Below are 21,061 nucleotides of genomic sequence, written 5' to 3' on the forward strand. Positions count from 1 at the left end.
GCACTAACTACCTCATGTTACTTTTGTAATTTTTAGATCAAAGTATATAATATGTGGATGTGCAGTCATGTCTAATTTGTAGTGCAGCAGTGTGCATTGAAATGGTGGCTAGATTAGTTGTCACCTAACATTTCCAAAAGCCAAGAAATGACTAAAAGGTTATATGGCAACTTTTTATTTTAGTGAAATAAGCAGCCATTCATAAACTAACATGGTGACTTTAACCCCAAGTGCCAATTTTATTTTTGCATTTTAATTTTTTCCTCCTCGTCTTCTAAAAATCATAACTCTTCCATATTTTCATCCACAGACCAGTATGGGGGCTTGTTTTTTGCGTGACCAGTTGTCCTGCGTAATGACATCACTCACTTTACCATAAAATGTATGGCACAACCAAAAAAAAAATACTATTTGTGTGGCGAAAACTGCAATTTTGCTAATTTTGGAAGGTTTTGTTTTTACACTGTACAATTTACGGTAAAAATGACATGTGTTCTTTATTCTGTGGGTCAATAAGATTAAAATGATACCCATGATAACATACTTTTCTATTATTGTTGCGCTTAAAAAAAAAAAAAAAAAAAAAAAAATCGCTAACTTTTTAACCAAATTAGTACGTTTAAAATCCTTCTATTTGGACGACCTATAACTTTTTAATTTTTCCGTATAAGCTGCGGTATGAGGGCTAATTTTTTGCGCCATTATCTGTACTTTTTATTGATATCACATTTGTGTTTATAAAACTTTTATAAATTTTTTTATTAAATTTGTTGGAATTTTTATTTTTTTAAATAAAATGTGACAAATTAGCAATTTTGTGCTTTAATTTTCTTCCGTTCACGCCGTTCACCGTACAGGATCAATAACATCATATTTTAATAGTTCGGACATATACGCACACGGCGATACCAAATGTGTATTATTATTATTATTATTATTATTTTTTTTTTTTACACTTTATGGCGGTAAAATGGGAAAAAAGGACATTTTACATTTATTGGGGGAGGAGATTTTTCACTTTTTTTTACTTTCATTTTTACATTTTAATAGTCCCCATAGGAGACTATCTATAGCAATCCTATGATTGTTAATACTGTTCAGTGCTATGCATAGGACATAGCACTGATCAGTGTTATCGGTCATCTTCTGCTCGATCTCAGACCAGAGCAGAAGAGAGACAGCCGGAGCAAGGTGAGGGGACCTCCGGCCGCCATGCTGGACGATCAGATTGCCGCGGCAGCTTTGCTGGCGATCCGATTATCCATTCAAAGTACTGCACTGCCGCAGATGCCGTGATCTGTATTGATCACGGCGTCTGAGGGGTTAATGGCGGACATCCGCGTGATCGCGGATGACCGCCATTACAGGCAGGTCCCTGGCTGCTGATAGCAGTCGGGACCTGCCGCGCATGACGCGAGCACCGGTCCGGTGCTCGCAGTCATGGCGGCACGTAAATGTACATCATGGTGCATTAAGTGCCACGGCACCAAGATGTACATTTACGTCCATTGTCGTTAAGGGGTTAAAGGTGTACTCCGGTGGAAATCTTTATTTTTTTATATCTCAACTGGTGCCAGAAAGTTAAACAGATTTGTAAATTATATAGAAGAGTTGGAGAGGCTCTTGTCTGACTACCCACCAAATAAACCCGGGCTACCTAATTAGACACTTATACCCAAGGTGTCAGATTGTAGTTTGTCTGTAGAAATATATATATTAGGGCTCAGGGTTTGAGACAACTGGACAGGTAGTGTTTCAAGTAATATTTAAATTTATTGATTGCATATAATGTGACAATTGAATATTAGATAAAATGTAAATAGCAGCAACTGCGTCTCACAGGGCCCTTGTGTAGGCGCAGCACCAACTATTAAGAACTATAGCATATGTATAGTACAGTATATAAAATATAAAAATATACTTGTAAAAAATTATAAAAGATATAAAATAAGAATATAGAGACCACCATAAACATATATATAGAGAGGGATCTGGGTGGGAGAGTCTTAGTCCATCCTCTACGGTAAATAATCTCCTCTCATAAAAAAGTCCTGCTAATATAGACCGATTCTGGTATTGTGGTAACCAATGGCAACCATAAGGTTAGTAACCCGTAGCAACCGTTCAGATGAGTCCGGCTATTTAAGCACTTCAACGTTTAAGTAGAAGATAAACTTGCTATTTGTAGACAATATTCAACATGAACAGCTAGTGTGCAGTCACTGTTAATATGCATGCATATTTGTATGATACTTTGTATCTCACCGCTCCCGGACACTGATCCGCTGAACTTCACGGGGATGCTGCGATCTCCTCCTGATGCGCTGTGTAATCCCGCAGTGTGTTAGCACTGAGTGGCTGTCTTGGCATGCGACAGCATCACTGGAGACTCGGCCGTCTCCCACAGTGGTGAGGTTGGTAGATGGTGGGTTGCGGGTGGTGTTGTCGCAGCGGTTCTGTGGATGCGCACGTACATGTGCCGGTGGCGTCCTCGTGGCAGCGAGGCGCGGATGTCTCCTTCACCGGGTGTCGGGTGATTGACAGTTTATTGTCCGGTATCGGACTGCTATTGACTTAAGTAGGGAAAATATACTGGTGGTCTCAATAGGTATTGAGGGGACGCTGGACGCGTTTCAGGACTGTCTTAGTCCTTTCTTCAGCAGCAGAGAAAAAAGTTTCTTTGCTGCTGAAGAAAGGACTGAGACAGTCCTGAAATGCGTCCAGCGTCCCCTCAATACCTATTGAGACCACCAGTATATTTGCCCTGCTTAAGTCAATAGCAGTCCGATAACGGACAATAAACTGTCAATCACCCGACACCCGGTGAAGGAGACATCCGCGCCTCGCTGCCACGAGGACGCCACCGGCACATGTAAGTGCGCATCCACAGAACCGCTGCGACAACACCACCCGCAACCCACCATCTACCAACCTCACCACTGTGGGAGACGGCCGAGTCTCCGGTGATGCTGCCGCTTACCAAGACAGCTACTCAGTGCTAACACACTGCGGGATTACACAACGCATCAGGAGGAGATCGCAGCATCCCCGTGAAGTTCAGCGCATCAGTGTCCGGGAGCGGTGAGATACAAAGTATCATACAAATATGCATGCATATTAACAGTGACTGCACACTAGCTGTTCACGTTGAATATTGTCTACAAATAGCAAGTTTATCTTCTACTTAAACGTTGAAGTGCTTAAATAGCCGGACTCATCTGAACGGTTGCTACGGGTTACTAACCTTATGGTTGCCATTGGTTACCACATTACCAGAATCGGTCTATATGAGCAGGACTTTTTTATGAGAGGAGATTATTTACGGTAGAGGATGGACTAAGACTCTCCCACCCAGATCCCTCTCTATATATATGTTTATGGTGGTCTCTATATTCTTATTTTATATCTTTTATAATTTTTTACAAGTATATTTTTATATTTTATATACTGTACTATACATATGCTATAGTTCTTAATAGTTGGTGCTGCGCCTACACAAGGGCCCTGTGAGACGCAGTTGCTGCTATTTACATTTTATCTAATATTCAATTGTCACATTATATACAATCAATAAATTTAAATATTACTTGAAACACAACCTGTCCAGTTGTCTCAAACCCTGAGCCCTAATATATATATTTCTACAGATTTGTAAATTACTTCTATTAAAAAATCTTAATCCTTCCAGTACTTATTAGCTGCTGAATACTACAGAGGAAATTATTTTCGATTTGGAACACAGAGCTCTCTGCTGACATCACGAGCACAGGGATCTCTGCTGACATCTCTGTCCATTTTAGGAACTGTCCAGAGTAGGAGAAAATCCCCATAGAAAACATATGCTGCTCTGGACAGTTCCTAAAATGGACAGAGATGTCATCAGAGAGCACTGTGCTCGTGATGTCAGCAGAGAGCACTATGTTCCAAAATAAAAGAATTTCCTCTGTAGTATTCAGCAGCTAAGTACTGGAAGGATTAAGATTTTTTTAATAGAAGTAATTTACAAATCTGTTTAACTTTCTGGCACCAGTTGATTAAAAAAAATAATTATAAATAAATAAAGTTTTCCACCGGAGTACTCCTTTAATTCTCAATGATATTTAGACTTGAATGCTTACTGATAAGCTTACTCAGTATATACTGAGAGTATATCATTTTACTCTACAGATGGGATGCATGTGTGGATGCATTCTATGCTCTGAACATGTTAACTTGCTGCTATAGTTAAAGGCACCTTTTAAAACAGAGAAAAATAATACTGCAGATAGGTTTGATGGACCTGCCACAACACACATGGATACAATATGCTCACTAAAAAGGATTTGTAAAATTAAACTTAGGGTCATTTTAGATGGACAGACCCAAGCAAAATACGACTGCTGATCTAGTAAATCAATTATCGTGCGGGTAGGACCACATAAATGATCGCCTGGTAATGGAAATTACATTAGAGCCCACACCAGCAATTTAGGTTCTAATTGTGTAAATAAAGAAACACAACAAAACCTCTTATGTGGGAACACCCCCTAAAAGGGCTCTCCCAAGATTACAAAACACGGCTGCTGTTCATTCAACATGTGTAAGCGATGAAGGTCCGCTCCATTCACCTCAATGGAACGGAGCTGCAATACCACACACAAACTGAGGACAAGAGTGGCGCTGTTTTTGGAAGAAAGCAAATATGCTTTTCTAATCTTGGATGACCCCTTTAAATAATTAAGCCATAAAAAAGATTACCTCTTTACTGCTGTTATAATCTCCAGCACACCCTAGACACTTGTGATAATAGCTGTAGCAAATGACCGGCTCTGGGAGGCCTTCTAGAAACAGCAATAATGCTTCAACTACGGAATGGTTGCTTCCAGCTTGCAGAACATCAAGGAAAATATTTGGGATCTCAAAAGGACACAATAATACATCAGGTTTATACTGCTATATTATCTTTAGCTCTGTCCGTGTTTATTATATCATAAATACATACAGTGTATATATCAGTTGTCTGCAGGTATCCAATCCTTTTATTATCATTCCACTGGAGACTGTTTTCATTTTAGGTTAGTTTAATTGTTCATTATCATATACTGCGCATCTATTTACTTGCACATACTGTATGTATTAGGTACAATGGTACAGGTGTCTGCATAAATAAGCATCAGTAAAGTACAATAATAGTATTTGCTATTTGAAAGCTAGTGTGTCTAAAATGTACTGTCTGAACACAACTGTGAGGTTTATGTAATACTGAAGTGATTCTATGCCATTACTCCAATCACATATGTATTTATGGACTTGCATGTGGTTTGTAATAATATAACGTTACTTCCTGTTCTTAAGCTACTCAAGTCATGCCCAACAAAGGGGCCAGGGCAGACCAAAAATGCTTGGCATAAGGTTAATAAAAAATATTTCCTTTATTCATTGGAATATCCATGTCTAGTTCTGGTGGCGCCAACATATCACAGTTTTCACTAGTTGTTCATGTTCATTTGATTTATCTTTTATGGGACTAAAACAATCAGTTTTAACTAGGGCTGCACGATATCGCAATAAAGCAATCCAATCGCGATTTTTGCTTTTCGCGATATAGCGATACGGCCCCCCCGGGAAAACTTGCGATTATGTGCTTGGGCAGGCTCCCATTGTGACATGGGGCGGTGGAGATTGTGACATATTAAGGGGGACATTGTGACATATTGGGGGGGAGATTGCAACATGGGGAGGGAGATTGCAACATGGGGAGGGAGATTGCGACATGGGGGGGGAGAGGAGAATGTGAAAGTGGGGGGGGGGGGGGGGGTGAGATGAGACCGTGGGGGGAGAATGTGATGGGGGAAGATGTGACCATGGGGGGAGAGAATGTGATGGTGAGAAAATGTGACAGCGGGAGATGTAAAATGGGCAGTGGGCATAAAATAGGTGGATAAATGTGAAATGGAGGAGATTGGACATGATTTCACCGTTTTATTTATTATATCGCATTGCATATTGAAATTGCAATATTTAAGCCCATAATCGCAATCGCACATTTTCCCCATATTGTGCAGCCCTAGTTTTAACTAGATAACATTTGTTCCACATCTTCTAGTATATGTGCACTTGATGGCCAGTGTCCTTTGACAGCTGTGGGAATAATGTATGGACTGGAGGCAGATTGATAGGAGTATAGACAACTTAATAGACATACAGTATATACAGCACCAGAAATTTATTTTTATTTTTCACTTTAACTCTTAAAGGATACGGATGGATTCTGGGAATCCGGTATCTAAACAGTCTCTTATAGCTTCAAATTCAGATCTCAAGCCAGGCTGCTGAAACAGATCTTCCTGCAATAAAGAAAAAAAAAGTACAGTCACGTCTGCTACTATAATCTTTATTCTACATCACAAGCACACAAGTGGGTCATATCTATAATACCCAACCCGGAGACATTTCTACACCCTAGATCAGCAGTCTTCAACCTGCGGACCTCCAGATGTTTCAAAACTACAACTCCCAGCATGCACGGACAGCCAACGGCTGTCCGTGCATGCTGGGAGTTGTAGTTTTGCAACATCTGGAGGTCCGTAGGTTGAAGAACACTGCCCTAGATAGTAAGAGGATAAAACCAAAAGGTGCCATATAAAAGAAATTTGGTACAATAACATTCTATACTATATGAAAACTACTGTACATTGCAAAAAGACTACTTAACAGCAATCAGGTTGAGTCTCACAATCTTATGTCCCTGTATAAGCCACATACAGGCAAATGAATGAATAGCAAGTATTATGAGACAGCCCAGGTAAGCAATGATGAAACATACACTAAATGAAAACTACTTTTGTTTCCATGACAATGTGTGAAAGACATTTTATATATTAAAGGTACAAGCAGTGATAACAAAATTTGTAATATATATTCCAGGAAAACGTCTTACTTCTCACAGATCACTGAGCCGCAGCCTATACATTTCTATGGAAAGGGAAGGAGCAACTGCACACATACAGATGTTGGCACACACACATAGATGTTGCTGCAGTAAGGCTAGGTGCACATCAGCGTCCACTGCACAGCGGACACCAATAGATACCACTGACTCTAAATGGAGTTTGTCAAGTTTCCATCTGGTTGTCCATTTATTTGCAGCATCTTAACAAAAAAATATTACTTCTTACTGTATTTTTTTCTCCCCGAACAGAGATGTACACCGATATGCACTTAGCCTGTGTTCTGGTGCTTTACCCCAGAACTAGATTCTCCGCTACACTGCTTACTGACGCTGTATAATGCCTTTTAAGATGTTGCTGCCTATGAAAAAGACACTCATGGGAGCAGGGTCTTCTCTTTTTGTGTGCTGGGTATGGGAGCCAGCAGTTAGCCTTTGTCCACTCTGAAGCTAAGTTTAGGGAAAATATACAAAAAATGTCGGAGCTCAACGTAAAAAAAGAGGGAAAATCTATACCGATGATACTGCGTTGCACATACCCATGTGCCAAAAAGGAGTACTAATAGTATAAAAAGGGAGGCAGTCCTGCTAGGCTAGGGAAGAGTAAAAGATATATGGTCAAAAATTAGAAAGAAGAGAAAGAGAAAACGTGTCTAAAATAGCATAAAATAATGACATTTATTTAGAAAATGATGTGATGTCAGCGGCAGGGCCCTTGTCGCAGACTGGTCACTAGATTAAATGTTTACAAGATAAAATGTCTAAGTTTAGGGAAAACTGCCAATTAAAGCCTGGAGAGGGGAAAAACTGCTAACAAAAGCTGGATACAAATCATATAATGGTCTGAAATAGAGTTATTCTTCACATATTTCTTTTTTATATACAGTGACCCCCCGACTTATGATTGCCCCGACATATGATCATTTCAACATATGATGGCCTCTCAGAGCCCATCGTATGTTGAAGGCAGCATCGACATATGATGCTGCTGTGTGTCGGGGCCATCGTACAAACAGCTATCTGACAGCACTGACAACTTCAGCAACTGACAGATAGTTGTTTAATGTGCCCCGTGTGCCCCGTTCTGCCTCCTGTTACTCACATGCTGTCCTGCTAACTCACGCAGGCTTCCACTGTGAGCTCCGTGTAAGCCCCCCCCCCCCCCCCCCCCAGTGCAGCCATAGCCAATAGCCTGCAGCATCTTGCTGCAGGCATCCAATGAGCTGCTGGCTGCCCTCCCCTTCCTTTCCTATAGAGCTGTAGTCGGCAGGATCGTAATGGAGGACATTCTGTCCCCCCTGAAGGTATTTAAAGAACTGTACAGTACTGTATGCGATGTCACACATCACATACAATACATAGACACACTATACACCCCATACATCAATGTTTCCCTATCAGTGTGCCTCCAGCTGTTGCAAAACTATAACTCCCAGCATGCCCAGACAGTCAATGGCTGTACATGCATGCTGGGAGTTGTAGTTGTGCAACAGCTGGAGGCACCCTGGTTTGTTAAACACTCCCCATACACTCCACATACAATGGTCATCCCAGAACCAATTAGCAGTTTCCCATAGAGATATGTATTCAACATACAATGGTTCCGAGGCCCCAGAACCAATTACCATTTTTACATAGACATATGTACTCGACATATGATGGTTTCAACATATGATGGTCCTCCTGGAACCAATTAATATCATATGTTGAGGGACCACTGTATACTGATGACTTGAGCATAAAAGGTGACAATACTTTATTATACACATTTTTCTACCAATATACCCATCAATGAGGGCTTTAGTTAAAGGGAATCTGTCAGCATCACTTTATGCTCAGAGTGCAAGTGTCACAGAATCTGTGCTAAGTCTCCTCTATGCCTCACCTCTCCCTGCCTTAACTGATTGCCATACAGGGCTCCTCTTCCAGCACTAAGCTGTGCATGTCAATCAGACAAGACAGGGAGAGGTGGGGAGAGGAAGGAGGCATGCATCCTGCGGCCTAGCACAGTCTCATTGGTGCACATTTATCAAAGATAAAAGAGTAAAGATTTTACCCCCGTTTGCTTGGTGTATTGTTTGCACAGTTGCTAAAAATATACCTAAAAGGGGCACAGGACTTAATAAATTTTGCGCAATTATAGAAACCAATAAGCTGATTGGTTTAAGCTTTGTGCGTTGGCATCTGACACTTCTGTAAGTGCCTTATTAAGTAGTGTAGCTTTGCCCCAAAAAAAGTAGCACATGATAACTTCGTGCCCACTGCATAACATTCTACACTGTGCCCCAAACAATACACTGCTTTGAAAAATGCTTCAACAAACAGAACGCACAAAATAGATGCAAAAACAGCAACAGCACAAAATTTTGCCCCTAAAATACACCAAAAAATTATATACATCTATTGATAAATGTCCCCCCATTGACACAAGCTCTGAGCATGATCTAGAGCTGAAAGATTTTTTTTTACTTTAAAAAAAGGAGAGAGATTTGACCTGCTGGGATGCATTCCGGTGTAAGTGATCAACCATCATGAAAAGCTCTTTAGGTACATCCAAAGGTTTTTCTGCACCAACAAAATCATCCTTCATTTGAAGAGGCATACGTGTCTATAGTGGGGGAAAAAATAAATACAAATAAAAATACATGTAGAATGACAGCATGTAGAATGTAATGGCGTGATGATCTTACCAGTTCTCTGATAGTTTCAGGAGACATGTCTCTGATGGGCTCTCTCATATAGCATAACATCTGGATGGAGGATCCAAAGGAGCTGTGCAGATAGTCTCCACTCACAGACAAGAAGAAGTCTTTTCCTCTGTCCAGGTGCAGAATTAAAATGTCTTCCAATTTTTCCTCACCACAGTTAAGTTGTGCAGCAGTTTGGTTATTGACAAACAACTCCAGTTCTATTTGTGTCTCTGATCCTAGGAGAAAGAGCAAAAGCTTGATGTAAAATATAGGACACTATTATGTACATTATTAGGGCACTAAGCAAAAAATAAAAAGGAATTTCCTCTTTTTTTTATTGCTTTTTTTTTTCCTTATTTTTTTATTGCTAATGCGTGCATAAGCTAGATTCATTTCAGTTTTCTTCGTTTACTATAAGCAAGCTATATACCTAGATGTACAACAGATTATAGTCTTAAATACACAGTAATAATAATGTCACTAAATGCAGGAACTGCATATTAAAAATCAAAAACTTTGACTTAATGACAAAGTAGCAAAATTACATTCATAACAGTTTTCAAACAAACTTGACTTGGGTATATATATATATATATATATATATATATATATATATATATATATATTCACAACCTCTTTTTAGAATATATCTTTCTCAATGCTCCCTTGGCTGCCAGCACCCACAGGGGACAATTTATAGCAATCATTAGATTGCATATATTGAACAGTGCTATGCATAGGCATAGCACTGATCAGTATTATTGGCAAACTTCTTCTCTGGTCTGCTCGATGTCAGACCAGAGAAGAAGACCCTGGGATGACGGCCGGAGCAGGTAAGGGGATGATCAGATCCCCGCGGCAGTTATTGCCTGCATTACCGCGATCGCTGCCGGGACCTGCAGTGCATCATATACAGGACGTAAGTGTACATCCTGGTGTGTTAAGTACCAATGCATCAGGAAGTACATTTACATCCATTGTCCTTAAGGGGTTAAGCCTATTTTTCCTGCTTCTACTATATAAACTTTAAGAACGGACTGTTATATTCTACCAATTTACAGATGCCCTTGTCACAAGTCAGTGTTATTTACTGTACCTGCTAGTGGATTTAATATTATGGCTGATCAGCATATAAAACCATAATTACTAGAAAATATAAGAATATCTAATATGGAAATACATTGAGCAATGGGAGTGTCATAAAGAAACAGAACATGCATATACCTGGTGTAAGAAATCCTTTACTTGGATTAGCTCGGAGCCATTGTTTGCTATATGACGGTTCATCCAGCTTACTTATAAATTCATACTGACAAGCTACCTGCCCATCATTATGAATGGTGAATGTTTGGACTTGTAGCTGCATGTACTTCACATCCTTGAAGTGAAACTGTGGAATAGACAAGACATCAGCGTTTTAAGCGTCCTTTATTGGTAAAGTCCAATTACAATGACTATTTTTTACCTGAACACTGACATGAATATAAAAAATGGTTACATTTACATTGATGTTGGATTTATATTAAATGCATATTTAGTGTGTTGTTGTTTGGATAGTATTTTTTTCAAATAAGAAGCTAACACAGATCGAATATGGACAAATGGCTGTAATACAAACATGGTAATGAAACTCCATACAGATGAAAATATACACATAGGGAGAGATTTATCAAACCCTCTATAGAGGAACAGTTTACTTGTTGTCCAAAGCAACCAATCAGATTGATTCTTTCATTTTTAAAGGGGTACTCCGGTGCGAAGACATCTTATCCCCTATCCAAAGGATAGGGGATAGGATGTCTAATCGCGGGGGTCCCACTGCTGGGGACCCCCGTGATCTTGCACGCAGCACCCAGTTACAAACAGTCACTGGAGCACGTTCGCTCTGGGTCTGATTACTGGCGATCACAGGGGCCAGAGCATTGTGACGTCACGGCCCCGCCCCGTGTGATGTCACGCTCCGCCCCCTCAATACAAGCCTATGGGAGGGGGCGTGATAGCTGTCTTAGCGCCAGGGTACCCTTTAAAGAGTTTTCTAAAAAATAAAAGAGGTCACCTAATCGGTTGCTATGGGTAACTGGTCTTTTTCTCTGCACAGGTTTAGATAAATCTCTCCCGTTTCTGGACACAATATGGATGTGTTTTCTAATGGCGATGTGAATTAGCCCTAAACTGTTGTCATATATATAAAACACACACACACCAAACATGTCAGGTGAAGTGCTTCACCCCATCTCCAGCAATAAGTTGGGTCAAGTGGCGAGCCATGGAGAGTAGTGCACAGTCGCGCTTCTCCCGGCTATATCTAGAGATCTATCGACTGATTAAAACTTTTGACATGTCTATGTGACGTGACAAACATTTTTTTTTATGACCGTATCTACTTAACACTCATTTAAAGTTTCTTAGTGCAAGTTTCAGCAAAGTATAAAAAACAAAATGTATGTATCAAAAATCGAAGGGTTGCATCATGTTGTGAAAAAACAAAAAGCCCTTTTAAACTTGGCGATAACCATTTGTAGCCTCAGTTTGCTGGTTTTCTGTATTTAATCACTAAACAAACACCTCATGGTTAGAAAAACTTCTATTGACTTTAGTAGACGTGGATGCATATGTATTATTATATGTGCCATTCATGCTGTCTCTTCTACTGACTACACTCTGTAAAGCCTATGAAGATGTCAGGCCAGTGCATTATGCAATCTTCACTTTGCCTAATCACTAATTTTGTCTAAGTACTAACACTTTTTACAGCATTTTACAAGCTTCCTGAAAAAGTTATTCAGTCAAAAAAGTTTACATTAACCCATACAGAGCTCTACCCAATCTCTTAAAGGGGTACTCCGCTGCTCAGCATTTCGAACAAACAGTTCCGAACGCTGGAGCCGGGAGCTTGTGACGTCATAGCCTGCACCGCCTCTCATGACGTCACGCCCCGCCCCCTCAATGCAAGTCTATGGGAGGGGGCGTGGCAGCCGTCACGCCCTCTCCCATAGACCTGCAGTGAAGGGGCGGGTTGTGACGTCATGAAGGGGCGGAGCTATGACGTCATGAGCTCCCGGTGCCGGCCCCAGCGTTCGGGACAGTTTGTTCCAAACGCTGAGCAGCGGAGTACCCCTTTAACGCTCAAGACAAAGTCATTTCTTTGCAATTAAACTTTGCTGTGAATTTCACCAGATTCCTCTTGGAATTCTGCTGTGTGAACATGGCCCTGCACTGCAATTACACAACATAATAGATATGCAGCATATTTCAAAATGTGCTCTCTATCCTTAGTGTCACCCAATTATTTTTCCACATATTAATTGGATTTTTGAATCTTCCTTTACACTTATTGTTCTGTAATGCGTTATTGATTTCTTAGTGCAGAAAATCAAGACATATAAGAAAAAACTAAATAAGACCCTTTTGAGAGGGACGCAATTTAACAAATCAAAGCATAATGTTACTAATAGCTATACCTCTCGCTGAGTTAGAGTAGCTGAAGGAATACAGTCATTTTCCATCTTGTCCAAAGAACGGACAATTTCTTCAAATGTTTTTCTATATAGCTCTTCATTAACCACTTTTACCTGCACAGAAAATAGGTAATGAATACATGATGTTCGTCTAAATATCAAAAGAAAAATAAACCCAAAAAGACACTTACAGGGTATTACGTATGGGGCAACTGCCATCTACCGCATAAGGGTATTTTGCCTTCATCTGGATCTACACACTAGGATTATAGTTTTAACTTGATTGACTCGTTTTGTCTTCTCATCTGAACTATGTAACGTAACAGCAAACTAGACATGTAGAGAGGTGCTACCCAAAGCAATCCAACCTGAGCTGCAATTAACTTTGTTGCTGCAATCAAAATCTCTTCTACTTTTCACATGCATCATAAATCTCTTCCATTTAGTACAAAAAAAATTTGTAGCCTCACTTTGCTATCCCCATCAGCATTTTGTGTTCTATTACACTATGGGGGTAGTGACAGTTTTTTTTTTTTTTTTTTTTTAGCTAAAGCCAGAAGGGAATTTAGGATAGAGGAGTCCTTCCTTTAACCCCTTGCCACAGAACGCCGGGTTTATACGGCGCTGCAGCACAGGAGGGTTATGAAGCGAGCTCAGGAGCCGAGTTCGCATCATACCCGCATGGTCCCGGCTGCTATCAGCAACCAGGACCCATGGCTAATTGCGGACATTACCATTCCAGCAGATGTCCAGCATTAACTCTTTAGATGCGGTGATCAAAGTTGATCGCCGCGTCTAAAAGTGAAAGTAAAAGTATCCCGGCAACCTTTCATTTTACCATAAAATGTACGGCGAACCCCAAAAATAATTTTTTTAGGAAGGAAACTTAAATGAAAACCACAATTTTGCACATTTTGGAGGGTTTTGTTTTCACACTGTACACTTTAAGTGTTCTTTATTCTGTGGGTCAATACGATTAGAATGATAACCATGGCTAGATACCGTATATACTCGAGTATAAGCCGAGTTTTTCAGCACGATTTTTCGTGCTGAAAACACCCCCCTCGGCTTATACTCGAGTGAACTCCCCCACCCGCAGTGGTCTTCAACCTGCGGACTTCCAGAGGTTTCAAAACTACATCTCCCAGCAAGCCCGGGCAGCCATCGGCTGTCCGGGCTTGCTGGGAGTTGTAGTTTTGAAACCTCCGGAGGTCCGCAGGTTGAAGACCACTGCGGCCTTCAACATCATCCAGGCCCCTCTCACCCCCTTTAGTTCTGAGTACTCACCTCCGCTCGGCGCTGGTCCGGTCCTGCAGGGCTGTCCGGAGAGGAGGTGGTCCGGTGGCATAGTGGTTCCGGGCTGCTATCTTCACCGGGGAGGCCTCTTCTAAGCGCTTCGGGCCCGGCCTCAGAATAGTCACGTTGCCGTGACAACGACGCAGAGGTGCGTTCATTGCCAACGTACTTATGCGTCATTGTCAAGGCAACGCCTCTATTCCGGGCTGGAAGCGCGGAGAAGAGGCGCCCCCGGTGAAGATAGCAGCCCGGACCACCTCCTCACCGGACCACCTCCTCTCCGGACAGCCCTGCAGGACCGGACCAGCGCCGAGCGGAGGTGAGTACTCAGAACTAAAGGGGGTGAGAGGGGGCTGGATGATGTTGAAGGCCGCAGTGGTCTTCAACCTGCGGACCTCCGGAGGTTTCAAAACTACAACTCCCAGCAAGCCCGGACAGCCGATGGCTTCCCGGGCTTGCTGGGAGTTGTAGTTTTGAAACCTCTGGAGGTCCGCATGTTGAAGGCCGCAGTGGTCTTCAACCTGCGGACCTCCGGAGGTTTCAAAACTACAACTCCCAGCAAGCCCGGACAGCCGATGGCTGCCCGGGCTTGCTGGGAGTTGTAGTTTTGAAACCTCTGGAGGTCCGCAGGTTGAAGACCACTGAGGGCGAATGATGAGAAGAGGATGATGAAGGGGGGGGGGGTGTGGGGATGATGAAGGGGGGTGGGGATGATGAAGGGGGGGGGGGGGGTGTGGGATGATTACAAGGGGATGATGAAGGGGGGGATGTGTGGGATGATGACAAGGGGATGATGAAGGGGGGATGTGTGGGATGATAAGGGGATGTGTGGGATGATGAAGGGGGGAAGTGTGGGATAAGGGGATGTGTGGGATGATGACAAGGGGATGATGAAGGGGGGATGTGTGGGATGATGACAAGGGGATGATGAAGGGGGGATGTGTGGGATGATGACAAGGGGATGATGAAGGGGGGATGTGTGGGATGATGACAAGGGGATGTGTGGGATGATGACAAGGGGATGATGAAGGGGGGATGTGTGGGATGATGACAAGGGGATGATGAGGATGTTAATGACGGGTCTGGATGATGACAGGGGGGGATGAGGTATTTCCCACCCTAGGCTTATACTCGAGTCAATAACTTTTCCTGGGATTTTGGGTTGAAATTAGGGGTCTCGGCTTATACTCGGGTCGGCTTATACTCGAGTATATACGGTACTTTTATATTTTTGTACCGCTTTAAAAAAAAAATAAAAAAAAAAATCTAAAACTTTTTATACAAAATCAGTAATCTAAAATCGCCCTATTTTGATCACCTATAACTTTTTTATTTTTCCGTATATAGGGCGGTATGAAGGCTCATTTTTTGCGCCATCATCTGTACTTTTTATCGATACCATATTTAAAACCTTTAGATCATTTTTTGGAATAAAATGTTACTAAAAAGCAGCATTTTTGGACTTTAAAAAAAAAATAAAATTACGTTTACGCCATTCACCGTACAGGATCATTAACATTATATTTTGATAGTTTGGACATTTACGCACACAGCAATACCAAATATGTTTACAAAAAAAAAAATGTACGCTTTTTGGGGGTAAAATGGGAAAAACTGACAATTTTCATTTTATTGGGGGAGGGGATTTTACACTTTTTTTTTACTTTGAATTTTTCATTATTATAATTTTTTTTTATTACACTTTTTATGTCCCCATAGGGGACTATCTATAGCAATCATTTGATTGCTAATACTGTCCAGTGCTATGTATAGGACACATCACTGCTCAGTATTATCGGATCTTCTGCTCTGATCTGCTTGATCTTAGACCAGAGCAGGAGACTGCGGGAGACGGACAGAGGCAAGGGAGGGGACCTTCATTCGCCATTACAGATGATCGGATACCTGCGGCAGCACTGCGGGCGATCCAATCATCTATTTTAACATGCGCATTGCCGCAGATGCCGTGATCTGTACTTACCACGGCATCTGAGGGGTTAATGGCGGACATCCACGCGATCGCGGATGTCGGCCATTACCGCCGCGTCCCCTGCTGCTGCTAGCAGCAGGTCCCTGCCGTGTATGACGCGAACAACGCTCCGATGCTCGCGGTCATAAACAGGATGTAAATGTACGTCCTGGTGCGCCAAGTACCGCCACACCAGGATGTACATTTACGTCCGTGGTCGTTAAGGGGTTAAATAAATGAGTATTTTGGCAATTTAATGTGATAAAAGTGAATGGGATCTGATACACTGTAGACAAAAGAATGACTTACCCCAATGTTAAAAACAGAACTGACTGGTTTATGATCACTTGTTTTTAGAGACATAACACTTCGATAATCTAGCTGAGTTACATGTTTGCCTTTCCAGAGAATGCGGTCACACCAGGCAGGTGCACGACATTTTTCACTACAGAGAAAAAAAAAACATATTGGTATAGTTTTTGGTAAAAAAAATTTTTTGGGTATCAGTATTTGTATAAATTGTAGAGCTACTAACAAAACAGCATACATTTTTTTTATTTTAACTGCTAAACTACATTAAATAAAAGAAGGAATACAGTTAGTTATCAGTCGGAAAAAAACACCTAATTGCATTTGTAAGTGACCCAGACTGTATACAGAAATCCTGAGCTTGGCCCCTGACTCTAACTCTGTTGACCAGTTAAATACACCAACATAGCTAGCTGTGTTTCAGACTTATACATTTCATTTTAGCCTATTAGGGGTTTACATGGTGCAATTACTTGCTTCTTTAGCTTATTATTATTATTATTTTATATTTTTTTAAGGAAATTAATATAGTCATGGAGAGGAAAGCAGAAAGATACATTAGGTCTCCATAAGTAGGGCACAAATGCTATCCTATGCCTTGGCCACCACAAGTGTCAATGCAAAAAGCTCTGTGCATGGAAGAAGAGTCTGCCTCTTTGACACTTGTGGCGGTTGAGTGGCAGGGTGCAGAACGTTTATCTCAGTATATTGGCAGCATTTCACAAGGTTTCATTTCACTACTACATGACTTTACTGGGGTTTGGTTGCTCAAAACTGCTGATTACTTTAAATCTGTAAATTATCTTAAAGTAAATTCGTATTTTCACAAAAAAACCTGGTATAAAAAATTCCGACCAACATCGTTTTCGCATGCAATTTGCGCGGAATTCGCGAGGAAATGGCTGAAAAACCCTTCACTTCTTTCTTGCACACAAATTTCGCGCGGAAATACAATTCTTTTTTCCGCCCGTAAGTTTTTTGGCGTGAATTACTCTCTATTTACTCAGTGTGAACGCACCCTTAGAATCAGTAGGGATCCTAAAGATCACATCTGTCATGAAGTTGTGGTATGTACTAGTGATGGGAATGTACCTTTAAAAAGACTGGTAAACAACTCCCTTTAATGATTTACAATTCAGCTGAATTTAGCTACAAACAATTTATACCTGTCCAAATGTCCCAATGATTGCAGCACTTTATAAAGTTCTTGAAAGGAACCACATCAAAGGTTATGTATGCCTAAATTGTTAATGCTCTCAAAGCATTTCTCTTCATAGGATTATGGATTTCCCTTTTTCCAGAGAATTTTTGAAAACAATAGCAGCTGCCTAATTGGTTGTGATAAGTAACAAATACACTTTTTTATGTATACCTATATACCGTATATACTCGAGTATAAACCGACCCGATTATAAGCCGAAGCCCCTAATTTTACCCTAAAAACCCAGGAAAAGTTATTGACTCGAACATAAGCCTAGGGTAGGAAATACATCTTCAAGGCAACGTCAATACTCCGGGGCCTGGCAGATGGGTTACCGTTGCCCATAAAAGTCAATGGAGAGAGGAGGGGTAAAGTAGGAGGAGGAAACTGCTGCACAGAGACATAAAAAAAATGCTACAGGCTGTAGTATTTGTTTTATGGTCTCACCGTGGTGCTGGATTCACATCTACACTGCTCCACATTGCCCTCCATGCTGCAGCTTTTATGTGCATAAGAGACAGGAATCTCCTGCTTCTGCTTACTTCATAGCCTTTTATGGGCAGCTGTTATCTGATCTCTTAGTAAAGCTCAAAATCTGTCCACTCTTTAAAAATTATTTCATAACATTTCTTTGCTTGTTCAAATGATTTACAGAAGCGGTTTATAAAATATTTTACAAAATTATTCTAGCAATTGTTTGAAGTGGATCTCTATTTAATTGATGCCATCAAGAGCATATTCAATCCCTGAGACACAATCTCAGTCACTAAAGCTCTATGGTGCTTCCTAACATAGTTACACATACCAATCTATATAGCACAAATGTTTGACACTGCATATACTCGGTTGAATAAATGAGCATGGGTAAGTTAACTTCAAGCCAGCACAAAGGGAGCTTAGTTGGCCCAAGGCAGGCAAAGGGATGGATAAGGCCTGCAGTCCTCAAACTGGTCATGGTCTGTGTCTTACCAGTCACTATGGCTTAAGGGCTTCCACAGGTACTCTTGACTGTGGAGTCAGCCTATACAGCGTGAAAAGAGGGGTTGCACTTAAAATGGTGATATTGATTTTGCCCTTGGTCACACCATGTGTAAGTGTCTTGGCTAGTGGTGTTTTGGGGTGCCCTTGGTGGTTATGTGCAATGATGAAGCCAGACACTGTAGCTAACTCTAGCAAACCACAGTTCTTTACTGTAGTTCAATTAATCACACAGGATAGACAGTCCTTAAATAAGAAACAGGCAGGTTTTTGGCTGTAGCAGGATAACCCAAGGTATTGATGTTTCTAGGGTACCCAGAGCTGGTCCTCTAGCCTTGTTTGTTGCCAGCCACTTATCTTTCACCTTAGAGCAAGTGGTAACTGAATCACAGTAGAGATCAGAGGTTGGAAAACAAAACTGAACACTCTTTACTTCTATTAAGCCCACTTACAGATCAGGACTAGTAAGGAGAATGCTGTGGACAGAATTTCTTACCAGTAGGTAACCTTATCCCTAGCTGTCCTCTGCCAAATCCTCTCCTCACACATGAAGAGACTGACTTTCACACCCTGCAGCAGAAAGGCTGCCTCAACATGTAGAGGGACTAGCTCTTAACTCAACTTCTCTAAGAAGAGAGGTTAAACACAAACTGCCATTTCCTCTAGAGAGGCTGGTCCAAAACAAGCTCATCCCTTCCTTTGACAGGGTTCCTAGCAGTATGTATGTGTTAACCCCTTACTGGTCACAGCCATGCCTGGTGCATTGCAGTTTCACCAATATAAGAAACCTGCAACATATTAAAGGGGTATTCCAGGCCAAAACTTTTTTTTATATATCAACTGGCTCCGGAAAGTTAAACAGATTTGTAAATTACTTCTATTAAAAAATCTTAATCCTTCCAATATTTATTAGCTATAGTAATTTACAAATCTGTTTAACTTTCCAGAGCCAGTTGATATATATATATATATATATAAAAAAAAGGTTTTGCCTGGAATACCCCTTTAACAGTGCAAGTCAACGCAAACACAACAGATATCAAAAGTTCATACAAAACTAAGCAATTGTCAGAGGACACCCAACCATAGGCCTCACATGGATCCCAGTAGAGCAATGCAGGTGTACAAGAGGAGTAACCGCCACCTTATTTATATCATATTTATTTATGACATATCCTATGTATATGCCATTAATGGTTATGGAAGGAATACCCATGTTATCTTGAGTTTGTGTCTTTTCCAGCAGTTCTTAAACCAATCACAAGGTAACCGTCATTTGTTTATGCTTTGTTGATTTTTTTTTTATTGCTTACCTTGTATCCCATTCATCAGAACCAGTGTCATACTTGTAAGTAGGTTGAAAATCTACTCCGCCCTCTGAAAAACCATCAAAAACTGTCTTTTCCTCGATTTGCTGTTTAAGCTACATAAAATAAAACATCAGATGTTCAGATATCACAGTATTTCCTAAATCTTAAACTCTTTAAACAAAAAAAATAATAATACTTGTCCTCACAGACATAACTACTTTTTATAACAGTTGGATAAAGGTTATCATCAAAATAATGGCTTTGTTTGTTTTTTACAATTAAAATTAAAAAATTAAAAAAAACACCACATCAGCCTTTCTGTCATGTTTTTTGGGATTCCTTTTTATTGCTATCACTGTACATTATATATAAGATGTGAAACTTTAATTTTATTGTCTAATGCTTCAGCAAACTTAATTTTTTGTCACATTAGGGGACATGACTGTATGATCCTTTGATCGCTTTAATAACACACTGCTAACTGACAGGCAGCCTATAAGCCTGGTGGTCAAATACATGGCTTGCCTGTGGAGGCCTCTGATAACAAAGACAACTTCTTCCCTCTGTAGAACCACCAAGGTGCTGTGATCAGTATTGTGGCATTAGAGGGGTTAACACCTGGGAATGGGATGGTCAGTTCCAGTTCCAGGGTTTTGCAGCTTAGTGTAGGAACCATCTACTTCTCACATTGTATAGTATGTATTAGGCTATGTTCTCAGTGTTTTTGGGCTGTAAAACATCACAAAAATTACCATTTTACAACCTAAAAACAGCATTCTATTGAGTGAACTGCTCTTTGCTTCCATATGCTTTATTATATGTCTGTAATTGTTACAGCCGCAAAAGTAAGACATTTAGGCTGTAAGACATTTTGGCTGACAAAGTAAGGCTGAATTATGGAACATAAATGTCCTAAAAAATG

The 21,061-nt window shown here is 40.8% G+C and overlaps 1 protein-coding gene across 3 annotated transcripts in view; it reads right to left on the reverse strand.

Moving 5' to 3' along the window:
* Positions 1-21,061, reverse strand: part of INPP5B (inositol polyphosphate-5-phosphatase B) — a 130,351-nt gene that overhangs the window by 12,957 nt on the left and 96,333 nt on the right. For all 3 annotated transcript variants that reach the window (XM_056557102.1, XM_056557103.1, XM_056557104.1), the window contains 8 exons: positions 20,143-20,252; positions 16,651-16,786; positions 13,080-13,190; positions 10,843-11,008; positions 9,619-9,854; positions 9,423-9,536; positions 6,242-6,326; positions 4,738-4,865 (listed from right to left, as the gene is read on the reverse strand). In XM_056557102.1, coding sequence (XP_056413077.1) covers positions 4,738-4,865; positions 6,242-6,326; positions 9,423-9,536; positions 9,619-9,854; positions 10,843-11,008; positions 13,080-13,190; positions 16,651-16,786; positions 20,143-20,252 — 1,086 coding nt within the window. The remainder of the gene's footprint in view (positions 1-4,737; positions 4,866-6,241; positions 6,327-9,422; positions 9,537-9,618; positions 9,855-10,842; positions 11,009-13,079; positions 13,191-16,650; positions 16,787-20,142; positions 20,253-21,061) is intronic.

Source organism: Hyla sarda, chromosome 2 (genome assembly GCF_029499605.1).
Source record: "Hyla sarda isolate aHylSar1 chromosome 2, aHylSar1.hap1, whole genome shotgun sequence".
Lineage (NCBI taxonomy): Eukaryota > Metazoa > Chordata > Amphibia > Anura > Hylidae > Hyla > Hyla sarda.